The sequence below is a fragment of the Sinocyclocheilus anshuiensis genome, unplaced genomic scaffold (assembly GCF_001515605.1).
Source record: "Sinocyclocheilus anshuiensis isolate Anshui unplaced genomic scaffold, SAMN03320099.WGS_v1.1 scaffold1719, whole genome shotgun sequence".
In the NCBI taxonomy this organism is placed as follows: Eukaryota; Metazoa; Chordata; class Actinopteri; order Cypriniformes; family Cyprinidae; genus Sinocyclocheilus; species Sinocyclocheilus anshuiensis.
Window position 1 is genome coordinate 821,601 of NW_015551147.1, and position 13,155 is coordinate 834,755.

General features: G+C 36.9%; 1 protein-coding gene across 6 annotated transcripts in view; it reads left to right on the forward strand.

Annotated features, from left to right (window-relative positions):
• The window catches only part of ank3a (ankyrin 3a), a 113,624-nt gene that overhangs the window by 30,164 nt on the left and 70,305 nt on the right, over positions 1 to 13,155 (forward strand). For all 6 annotated transcript variants that reach the window (XM_016453476.1, XM_016453477.1, XM_016453478.1 and 3 more), the window contains exons 2-4: positions 9,122 to 9,223; positions 11,454 to 11,552; positions 11,894 to 11,992. In XM_016453476.1, coding sequence (XP_016308962.1) covers positions 9,122 to 9,223; positions 11,454 to 11,552; positions 11,894 to 11,992 — 300 coding nt within the window. The remainder of the gene's footprint in view (positions 1 to 9,121; positions 9,224 to 11,453; positions 11,553 to 11,893; positions 11,993 to 13,155) is intronic.

The following is a 13,155-nucleotide window of genomic DNA, read 5'->3' on the forward strand; positions in this document are numbered from 1 at the left end:
TTAGCAAATGGCTGCAATATAACAAAGAGTGAAAAATTGAAGGGGGTCTGAATACTTTCCGTACCCACTGTATATATTAGGGGTGTAACGATGCACGTATTCGTATTAAACCGTTTGGTACGAGGCTTTCGGTTCGGTACGCATTACAAACTGAACGATTCGATTCGTTGGACAAGTCCTATTACATTTGGAAAATAAAACAGCTTAAAGTGTGTGAAATATAATGTTCTCAGTGCCACTGCACTCAACAAGGCAGCCCAAATGACATAACAGGCAACGAGCTGTCTGCCCAGTGGTGTAACGTTAGCGGACGGGCACGCAGGGCACGCACTGCGAAAGGCCCCGCGATAACCTCCCCTTGCTGGGGTGTGTCGAAAGACGATGATTTTGTATCGACGATAGCCAGAGATATTGTCAAAAACATAAATTGTTGGCAAATTGGCAATATTAAGATATTTCGCGTTTCCAGTTAATGTAGGCCTGTTACATTCTTATTTTTATTAGGCCTATTATTATTATTATTATTATTATGATTATGAAGTTACTTTTATTATTAAATTTAAATTACAATTAATTTGCCCCGCAATAATTACCAAATAACTAACGTGCTGCGAGGATAACAAAAGATTAGGCTATTTACTCCACAATTAAAATGTTTTTAAAAAAGGTATTTTAAAACAGGTCTATTATACAATGAATTATAGGCCTACAATTAAAATATTAACACTGCAGTCATCAATAAAAATCAATTGAAATATAATGTTCTCAGTGCCACTGCACTCAACAAGGCAGCCCAAATGACATAACAGGCAACGAGCTGTCTGCCCAGTGGTGTAACGTTAGCGGACGGGCACGCAGGGCACGCACTGCGAAAGGCCCCGCGATAACCTCCCCTTGCTGGGGTGTGTCGAAAGACGATGATTTTGTATCGACGATAGCCAGAGATATTGTCAAAAACATAAATTGTTGGCAAATTGGCAATATTAAGATATTTCGCGTTTCCAGTTAATGTAGGCCTGTTACATTCTTATTTTTATTAGGCCTATTATTATTATTATTATTATTATGATTATGAAGTTACTTTTATTATTAAATTAAAATTACAATTAATTTGCCCCGCAATAATTACCAACTAACTAACGTGCTGCAAGGATAACAAAAGATTAGGCTATTTACTCCTCAATTAAAATGTTTTAAAAAAAGGTATTTTAAAACAGGTCTATTATACAATGAATTATAGGCCTACAATTAAAATATTAACACTGCAGTCATCAATAAAAATCAACAAAATAAAAAGCTTTTTTTTATTTTTTCAAGCACCGACTTTCAAAAACAACCTATTTAACACGAAATATGTTTCTTCTCATTTTTTTTTCTCTATGTAATATTAAAAATATTAAGGGAATAAATGAAAACAGTTAGCTATATACCGTTTTCAGCATATGTTGAAGTAGATTCGTCTCGTTGTCTCTGAGAGAATATGTGGCGTCAGATGACGAAAGCTCCGTCATTACTTCGTCATTCCGTTTTTACATTCACTTTCTTATTATTACTTTCTTAAAAAAGGAGAGTGTATGAATGTTTTTGTTGATCTGTTTCTATTAGGTCAACAGTAGTATTGAATCTCTCCACTAGGGCCCAGTATGAGTCTGAATGTCAGGCACATTCTGATGATGTCATGATTTCGGAGGTTTCTTTGCAGTCACTCTGTGTTTGTAGCGCTGTTCATCTGATTTCCTCTGTCTGTCATAGACCTTACATGTTAAAAGACTGTGCCGACGGGCATTAAATTTCACCTTTTCAGCAAACACAGCGAGCGCACACAAACACAACATCATCACAAATAACAAACATGCATCCAGACACAGTACTGACAACCTGTCAAATCCAAACTAAGCAAAAATGCAAACTTAAATACTATATATCGCTACATCCAGAATCTGTGTTGGTATTTCGTCATGTAGGAGCGGAGCTCATTTGTCCTTCTAGAATGTAAAATTCTGCCCTATTTCTGAAAGCCTGGAAATCCTTCAGTGCCCATGGGTTTAAAGTAGGTTTAGCCCTTGTGAACACCTCTGTGTGTCTGACTGTATTTGAGAGAGAGAGAATGATGGCTCTCATACACTCTCCGTGATTGGCTGATGAGGTGGAGGTCATTGAGAGAAACCATCACCACGGTTACAGAACATCTTGAGCTCCTTCAGATCACATTCTCTCCCCTCCTCCTCTGTTGCCATAGCAACGCCACCATCCCAGAACGAGAAGACCTGTGATGCACCCCAAAGCATCATGGGATGCCTCTCTGCATAATCAAAGTGAGTGTGTGAATGCCTGTATGTTCAAGAGCTTACCATGAAACAGGATAAGTAGCATACATAAATAAATAATTTTAGGAAAAAAAGTGTTGCAGATGTGTGTAGGGCTTTAAAAAAGAAGCTCTTTGGTGAATCATACAAAGCTTTTCAAAAACATGTCCAGATCATTTCACACACAAAATAAAAAGATCATAAAATAATTTTTCCATTACATGATACATATTTTTATTACTATTACGATTTTTAGTTCAGATTATTAATCTATTTTTAATTTTTATTACTGTAAAGCAAAAACATTTTATTATATATTATATTATGAATGGCACTATCATTGGATGGTATGTTTTTTATATTTTTGAAAGAAGTCTATTGTTCTCAACAAATCTGCATTTATTTGATTAATATACAGTAAAAACGGTAATATTTTGAAATATGATTAAAATGTAAATGCAATTTATTCCTGTGATGGCAAAACTAAATTTTCAGCAGCCATTACTCCAGTCTTCAGTGTCACATGATCCTTCAGTAATTATTCTAATATGCTTATTTGGTGTTCAAGAAACATTGTCTCATTATTATCAATAAATCTACTGTCACTTTTAATCAATTTAATGCATCCGTGCTAAATAAAAGTATTAATTTCTTTTAAAAAAGCAAGTATTTTAATTAAATACATATCATTTAAATGTTTTAATTATTAATACTATTATTTAAATTGTAAATTATCCATACATGATGGTAATATTGTTGTACATGTAATTTATGCTCATTTGAAATTTTCTTTTTAAGTAATTTTCTTTGTACATTTTTTAAAATTATCATTAAGAATGTTTTTATGAGATTGACCTGTATTAGTACTAAAAGGTTAGCGTCTTTAAAATATATTTCTGTATATTTCTATAAGTCTCTTAAAATGCGAGCTTTAGAATTTATACTGTTAAACCCGCTGTTGAAAAGCAAGAGTTAAATCATTTTATAAATCATTTATTGTAAAATCAAATTGTCAATGGCAGTTAGCTCTCCATATGTTCACACAGTATGTGTCTGTCTGACACACAGCTCTAGGCCACTCCCCCTTTCCATAAACACATGGACACAATACTGAGGATACACAACGGAAAAAAACAAACACCCAACAGTACATTCAACAGAACAGTATATTCAAACAGACTCCAAGATACACAGAGCAAGCACAGTATGTAAACAATACAGCCTGTGTCACTGTATAACGGGTGACACACTTCAGCCCTTTGTCAGAGCTACAGCTGGGGTGTGTTTTTACGTGATGGTGCGGTGGCCCTAATACTGGGGGAAATGCCCCTAATCCTTTTTTGAGCTGCACCATAAACCCTGCATTCAACCTAATAAACCAACCCCCAGCAGTGCTAAACACACACACACACACTCTTTTTGTCCAAAAAGGGAGCAGATAAGCACTCAGACAATACAAAAGCACACGCACATGAGGGTTTGCAGGGAGGAGGAGACTGCAGAATGGAGGGAAAGGGAGTCCTATTAGCAAATGCATTGGATTCAGCTGCTATATTTGGAACCCCTTAGCACCTCATATCACTACTAAAAAGACCCCCACCCTCTGTGTTCAGTGTGTATGACAGAAAGAGAGAGCAAATCAGAGAGGAAAGCTCATAAAAGCATGGCAGTGATGTAAATGATGCACATTTTGTCTGTTAAATGAAGATTGTAGCTGGTTCCCATTGAATAATAGAAAAGGGAGGGAGAATAGTATAAGGAAAGAAAGAGATTGTTTTGGCAGAAGTTATAAACAGGGCTGTGATCAGAGAAAGAAAACTGAAAAGCTGATGTAGTTTGACACAGAAGGAGAGGTCAGGTTGTAAAAGGGAATAGACAAGCAGAAAAGGTTGGATTCAAAGTGACTTTGTGTTTACTGTAGTACTGGACATCACCATATCCTTGTATCCGTACTCGCGCACACGTCAGGTGGAAGCGTGTCTTTGAGCATCCTGCTGCATGGGCATTTTTCCACACATCACATGACTGAATGGCACCTTGCTGGCCGCAGAGCTAGAGAAGTAAGTGATCGGGTTTCTGTAGGACTGCAGGAAAAATGGCGGTGGAAGAGGCTGCTGACTATTTTTCACCTGTAAGTACTTTACAAACATGATGGGAATGGTTGGGAAGTGTATGTTGTTTTAAATAGGCGTTTTGGGAATGGTTCGGAAATGAAGGTTGTCAGTTGAGGATGCTTGGGATCATGAGATCCTGAAATGCTCTTGCTCTTCATCTGCTTCAACCTCAGTCAGATTTTGTCCTTCAAACCTTTTATTAACGTATTTCTTGAATACATTATATATTTGACAGTGCTAGGTCATTTTAAACTCCTCTGCGGGCTAAATGGCGCAAAGTCTGATCTGTTGGTCTCGCTGGGCTCAGATTTCTAGATTTTGTTTGCAGATCCTGCAGAGCTAAAGGTCCTCACAGATATCAGAGAACAACTGTTTATTTGAAGTGCGGCTCTATTGTCAAGGTTGAATCACATGCAAAATTAGATCTGCTTCATGTGTGCTGGTGTTATCACCACCATTTTGACATTCATGCTGGTCAGGCACTCCAACTCTACCTTTGCTCTAGTGCTTTTTTACTGACCTTGGTGTGTGTGCGCATGCATGGTAACACAAGCGCAATGTCCTGGTGCTTAAAAGCTCTTTGCCATGTTCACTATTAGACCACTTTATCTAATTTACCTAACAACGCTCTATACATTCATGATTGTGTGAATCTACCTCTTGAAGATATTGTGACTATGGGGCTTCAATTTTATTGTGATGCTGAGGCTGGAGAAACTTAGTCTTGGATTTGTGTTTATAGGGTGTTTATCTTAACGGTTTAACGTAACTGCAATAATGGCTAGTTTTCAAATTTAAAGGGAAAGTGATAGATTATGGCAACAATTTAACCCTTTAATCTCTTGAAGAGTGCTTGCCCTTTAAGAATTGCTGTGCTCATGTAATGATTGTGTTTAGTGTGTTTAGTTTCTTTTCTTTTTTTTTAAACAAAGTAGTATAGATTTATAATACTGGTTGTTTATCAGTTATCAGCCATAACATGAAAATAATTATGGATTTGGTATAATCCAGAATTTCAACACTGGTGCATCTGTACTCTTTGAAGCCTATAGCATATGGTAAATAATTTTACTTATTTTAATTTTAGAACAATGGATATGAATCAATTCCCAGTAGGTCTCAGGAATGTTATGTTATAAAAGTGGGTGAAGTGAGAATCAAAACAGACATGCTGAAAAGGAGGGATTTTAAAACTAAACAACCAAGCAGCTTCTCTTGTCGAAATGAATGAACGAGACAGTCTGAACTGACCAACTCCTCTGCAAAAATCAACCACAAATGGTTCATTCTGACTGTAAATTGCAACATGTTGTCTCTTACATTATTTTCAGGACTGTATCTGCATTTAGTGGCGTTGATGTTCAGAGGACAGGAATGTGTGTGTATGTGTGTGTGTAGTCGCCTTGTCTGCAGCCACACTGACAGGTAGCTTTGTTTTTTGCTGATCATGCAGTATTTGAGCTCACTGCTTATCTAGGACCTGAAGAGACACTGAGACAGAGAGGCAGAGACTAGAGTATTATTGGGTCAGCTGTTTAACTGCTCTAATTCTTTTATGAACAACAGCTGTACAGACATTAACATTTTGTTTTCAGATGTAGTGTCGCATAATTTTGGCATAACCTTTTCTCTTCCCTTTCCTCATGTCTTTCTTTCAGTCCAGTATCTCTGATGTTTTAATAACAGCTGTACCCTAGAGAATGTCTTATGTAACTCCACTGGGTGTGTGTTTGTGTGTCCGTAACTGTGAGTGTGAGGTAGCACAGAGTGCTTCCACTCTACTGTGCGTACTGTACATGCATAGTGTTCACAGAATTTCCCACACTGAAATATTGATGCGTACTATTTTAAAACAGAGAGGCCTTTCACATCTCCATGCTTGAGATGAATTATACAGTGTGAGCATTTATAAAGATTCAGAGCTTGACACTTCACACACAGGTTGTTACCACTAGGGTTTTTCACACAGTTAAAAGACTTTTAAAAAACCAAAATGAAGAAACTGTAGGGGAAAAAATCCCATAGACAGATTAGGTGGTGGCTGTTTAACCTTGACAAGTGCATAGCAAGATACAAACAATTGTTCTAAATACCTTAGCAATGTCCTGGCAGTGTAGCAAAACTTGTGTTTAGTAAGTGCTCCACTGTGCATGTCTAAAATAAATACCTCTAGAAACTGTCAAAAAAACAATTATAAACCTGTACATGTAAACAATAAAGGTTAACGGTTACGGAAAGTAACACTTAGCACCAGGTTTTCAAGGTGCAACCAAATGTCCATGATGGGACTTCTTAGAGTTTGCACTCAGTCATGCAGAAGACATTTTGCCTAGTTTCTCACAACCTCCCATGAAAACCACTTTTATATTTTACTTAGTGAGAAAAAGTTTATCTTCTGTGGTTTCTGAAGCATGTGTGGTTTTTGTGTAATGCTAAGGAGATACAGATGATAAACAGGATCTCTTCAGATGAAGATAAACATTGGAAATCACCGAGTTTGAGTGAAGATTGTTATGAACAATGTTCAGTTATGGAGGTTTTTTGTGTTCTGTGATACTGTTTTGTAGGTTGTATATGAATGTTTGTGGTGTGTGTGCATTGTGACAGTGCTTTAAGATAACATTTGTTTAGCAGGTTTAGCGTTAGTATATACTAGTGTTCAAAAGTTTGAGGTCTGTTTTTTTTTTTTAAGAAATTAATACTTTTATTCAGCAAGGGTGCATTAAATTAATAAAAAATGACAGTAAAGACATTTAAAATGTTACCAATGAATCATGTAAAAATATATCATGGTTTTCACAAAAATATTAAGCAGCACAGCAGTTTTCATCAGTGATAATAGTAAGAAATGTTTCTTGAGCATTAAATCGGCATATTAGATTGATTTCTGAAGTGTCATTTGACACTGAAGACTGGAGTACTGATGCTGAAAATTCAGCTTTGGAATAAATTACATTTTAAAATATATTTAAATAGTTAAAAACAGTTGTTTTTAATTGTAATAAGATTTCACAATATGACTTTTTTACTGTATTTTTGATCAAATATAAATCGGCATAAGAGACTGAGCAGACTTTTCATCTAGAGCTTTCATTATACTTATCGTACAGACAATCCCATCGGAGTAATGAGGGGTTAAGAGTCTTGCTCAAGGGCACTATGATAACAGGACAGGAGGTCATTCCTATTCACTGGCAACCCATGCTTTGGATAAACCTACAACATTCATGTTCGAAATCCAGATCTTATCCATTAGGACACAAACACTCACTTTATTTAATACAGATTTTCTTTGTGATTATATATATATTTGAGTGGGTGTGGATGTGGGTGGGTGTTATTTTCCCAGCTAGAATCCTCCAGGGAAGGAGTTATGGGGGACAAGCTGGAAAAACTCATTAACTCAGAGATAAGAGAGGAAAATCACAAAACGACTGGCACACACATACAATATCCTTTCTCTCTCAGTCTTTTTATTGTGTGTGTGAGGGGCAGAATTTGTATACTGTAAGCATTACCCTCTGAGCAAAGGCATCTTTTGCGTGTGCTTTTAATCCATAATTTCATACAGCACAGACTGTAAGTGTCTGATGATACAAGCACACATTCACACACAAAAAGTGGAACAGGTTGAGTAAATGACTAGCTAATGAGCTTAGAGTTCATTATGAGCCGTGAATCTCATACTAGAATATAGAAGCATACACACACCATCACAAAAACACACATTTGTCCTTTTCTGTGCGATGTGCTCTGGTCGCTAGATGAATATGCATGTCATTTATCTCCGTAATACACCAGCATAGCCTCTTCTTGTCAAACTCAGTTGAGTTACTTTTGGAAAGTGAGCCTTTCTTTCCAGATCTTCTTGCCAGCGCACACACATTGATGGTAGATATGGGGAGGAGTTTGTCCTGGGTTTAGTGAGAACTAAATATAGCCTCTCATTTAGAGGAATTCCCCATGTGAGCATGTGTCTCTGAGATAACCCTCTCCTATTCTTTATAAAATTGTGTGTGTTTATGTGAGAGTAAGGTAAACTGTGTTGAAATTTTGCTGTGTGTCCTCTTATGTCAAGCACAGTGTCCCCTAATCAAACTGAGGCTGACAAAAGAAGACACATTCACGAGGCACACACACACATACACTCGTCGTGTTTTCTCCCAAATCCTGCTCTCTTTTTCATATACGCTTGAGAAGAGAAAACTAATTCTGAGTGAGAGACTGAAAGATCATGAGGGAAAGTGGGCGGAAACCTGTGTCAGAATAATAGCTGTTATTTAGTGTTCTGTTCCGTATCCATTGATGAGAGACGAGCTGTTTTTGGCTGGATCTTCAGCTGGAACGCTGGGATATCTGCTGAGATATGGACTGCCAATGTTTTTAGGTGTTCTGTGCAATTTTGATCCTCTGTCACGCTGCGATCGTAGTTTCCCTGTAGGACGTCGACTGGTAGACTAAAGCTGATGCTTCCCTGGATATGTGTGTGTGTGTGTGTGTGTGTTTGTGGAGGCAAATGGCACTGAGTAAAGATGGAGTTGGTATGATTTTTTAAACATTTGCCTTTCATTGATTTAATGAGCTGAAAGCTGAAAATATGTTTGGTTTGTTTGTTCTTGATCCGGATTTGACCTCAGTTGCCCTGGATTTGACCTTGTCAATGGAATAATCATCTTCTGGATTTTCTCTCATTACTTACAGTCGGACAGCAATGCCAGTTACCTGCGGGCAGCGAGGGCAGGGAACCTTGAGAAGGTCCTCGACTACCTGAAGACTGGTGTCGACATCAACATCTGTAATCAGGTATGAATCATTTCTGTTACCATGTGACAGGATGTATCAATATCATCATCATTACTGAGAATGATTACATTTTACTGATGAAAATTTCCAGTGTGACAAAATGTCATTTTCATCAGTAGCTGTACTGTGTTGCTGTACTGTACATTTTTACTTTCAGAATACACAGATTATCTTCCATATATCTATGATAGTTATGATGTTATAATCAGGGTTTGAAATTAACTTTTTCACTCACCAGCCAATTTGGCTACTAAATTTTTAAGTTACCGGCCATTCATAATTTCTAATAGCCAAAAAAATTAAACAAATAAATAATGAAAAAAAGGCCAGAGGTAAGCCAACAGCTTGAGGCTGTCCACACTGGATGCGACAAAGTGACCATTGCAAATCATTTGTACTTTGTCAAACAGTAGGCCTACGTCATAAATAGAACGAGGCATCAGTTTACTGTCGGGGATTTGTCGTGCTGTGCTGCGCCACATCCAGTGTAGGCCGCATCACCGATTATAATGGGTTCTATAGTATTTTGTCGCATCTGGTGTAGACACGGTGCGAGTCTTCAGGCATTTTTTTATTTTTCGTTATTGCTTCAATGCAAAGGAAACCAGTGCGCCCGCCACGCCATTGTTTGTTGCGTAGTGACGGGTACAGGGCTGGACTGGGGTTTAAAGTTAAAATTCGGCCCTGGACAAATCCAGCCTATCCGGCCCTCAAGTTCCCCTGTGAATGTTTTGCTGTGTTATAGGGCCTTCAATTGGAGTAAGTAAATAAATAAATAAATAAATGAGGACAAAAACAAATAATGATATATTACTGAATTCACAGCAAATGCAACAAACTAATAGCCTACTGCATTTTTGTCACATAGAAATGCACTTGACAGTATAAGCATTGATTTTGTGCTAGAACATAGGAAAGTTAAAAAGTTTGGGGTCATTAAGATTTTTTGGGGGAAGAAATTAGTACTTTTATTCGGCAAGGATGCATTAAATTGATGAAAAGTGAGAGTAAAAAGATTTTACAAAATATTTGTTTTAAATTAATGCTGTTTTTTAACATTTATATTCAAATAACTTTCCATTCAAATTATCCTGAGGGTAAAATGTTAAGCAGCATAAGTGTTTTTAACATTAATAATAGTGCTGTCAAACAATTAATCACGATTAATCGCATCCAAAATAAAAGTTTTTGTGTACATAATATATGTGTGTGTACTGTGCATATTTTTTATGTATTATAAATACACACACACACACACACACACACATACAGTATATATTTTGAATGTATTTACATTTATATATTAACATTAATATAATTTATATTATATATAAATATATTTAATATATAAATGTAACATATTTTTATTAAATATATACATGCGTGTGTGTATTTATATGTACATAATAAATATACACAGTACACACATATATATAAACAAAAACTTTTATTTTGGATGCGATTAATCGTGATTAATCGTTTGACAGCACTAATTAATAATAATTTTAAAAAAAATTATTGAACATGAAATCAGCATATTAAAATGATTTCTAATGGCTGAAAACTGGAATTATTGTAATAATATTACAATATTACTGTTTTTGCTGCATGTTTGATTAAATAAGTGCAGCCTTGGTGAGCCTATAACAGACTTATTTAAAAAGCATTAAAAAAAACTTACTGACTCCGAATTTTTGAACAGTATTGTATATGATGATTTTGTAATGACATGTAGTGTTGCTGATATTAAGGATTTGAAAACTTAAACCTTGATTATTAGAAAAATAATTTAAAAATAAGAAAAATAATGTTGGAATCAGAGGAATCAGTCTTTCTGAAACCCTTCAACTTTTTGCCACGGGAAAGTGTCATAGTTGTGTGATATCAGCCAGATCTCATGCTGTTCTGTGAGGTGTAAAAGAAAAGTAAAACGCTTGTGGTTTTATTAAAAAATAAAAAAATGAACCTTTAATGAGTAGTTTCATTTTAATTACATTTTTTTTTTTTTAAAGGAATTGTTTAATATTAATTTTTCTGATATTTTTCAAATATGTCTCATTTTGTGAAAAAAAAATTTTGATCAAATTCTTTTAGGCAATTATCTGTGACAGTGCCTACATATGATATGTGTGTATATTTCCCTTCTGGTCCAGACTGGTTTATACTAGTCTGCTGCTATGTAGCAGTATGCCTGACAGACAACTAGCAGAACCTGCATTTTGTGTTTCAGAATGGGTTGAATGCATTGCACCTGGCATCCAAAGAGGGGCATGTGGACGTGGTGGCCGAGCTGCTCAAATTGGGCGCCAACGTAGATGCAGCAACCAAGGTCAGTTTGACACACACACAGAGCCTCCAGCTCGAGGAGATGTTTGTATCTGTGTCTTATATTACATGGTGTTCTCTGCTCCTGTGAGCATGTTCACACTGGGTATAAAAAGCCTCTAGTGCTGCATTCACTCCACAGGAATGAAGTGTGTGTGTGGAGGTAAATTACAGGACAGCGGAAACAACACTACTCTGGCAGAGGGGACGGAATGGTGGCTGGGGGGATGCCAGTGGGACAAAAGCGCCCGTTAGATGGGGTGATACAAGCAGGTGGTGGAGAGATTAATCGAGAGATGCCACTCATTCTCTCTCTCTGTTGTTTCTCCATCTACTCTAATCCAGAAAGGAAACACGGCGCTGCACATCGCCTCACTGGCGGGACAGGCGGAAGTGGTGAGAGAGCTAGTGACCAATGGGGGCAACGTCAATGCACAGAGCCAGGTACACATTTCAGATTCCACAAACTTTTATATACCCACGCACACATAATCATTGAGTTGGATCATCCAGCTTTTCTGCAAGGCAGCTCACGTACACTCTTAAACTGTTTCTATTTTAGATGACCAGCCAATGAACACCCGAATATACACACATACACACACATACACACTGCTTTAAACTTGAGCTCAGTAAGTTATGAAGGCCACCTACATTACTGGAGTGCCCGTAATAAAAATATTTCCTGCACTGAGCTCAACACAGTACATACAGATGTAAACACTGGTAAAAAGATACATATTCTATACTTTTGCTGCATTTAATTGTGTCTTTTTTGTGGCAGCTCAGATTCTTTTGTGCCAAATAAGTCATAATTGGGTTTTTCATTAGCAGTCATATGTTAATATGATCATGGTTGAAACAATGTCAATATCATGATCATGTCTGATTTAGTTTCAGTAAATGGAATAAGAGGTATTTTTGTGTAGGAGTTTATCTACATGTTTTTTTTTTGTCAAAGGAGCAAGGAAGTTACAGGTTGCCATCACAGAACTAATGGCATTTGAACGAGTCATTTACACATAAAATGAAAGGAACCAGATTTTGAACCCAAAGATAAAGTGCTAAGAGATAACATGATGATGAAGGGAGGCTGTATCTGTGTCTCTGCTTGATGCTCCATCATCACAAAGTATTGCCCTCTCCTACCTGCACTGTCAGCATCTCTGTGTTGCGATGGGAACCGGGTCACTGAGGTTATGTATGGGGGGTGTAATGGAGGTCTGTCCTCTCTGGGGAAATCTCAGATGATTTCAGAAATATTAAGAATGACAGATTTGCCATGGCAACCTGGCTGTCTGGTTACCACAGCAAGGGTTCGTGCTTCATGCTTATGAAGTAATTAAAATAAAACTTTTCACTTCTGATTGATTTGTCTTTGCTGAGAGGAGGGGATGGGTTGCTCAGCAGAGTGGAGCTGTGTCTAGTTAGAACAAATGAGACACTGAGTCAAATCAAGTCTAGTGTCTGTTTGATGGTTTACAGTTTATATATATATATTATAGGTCATCTTGAAATATAACTTTATAACATTTTCAGTATTAAAAAGGATAAAATGGGGAATGAAAAGGTGTGTGTGTGTGTGTGTGTGTGTGGGGGGGGGGGGG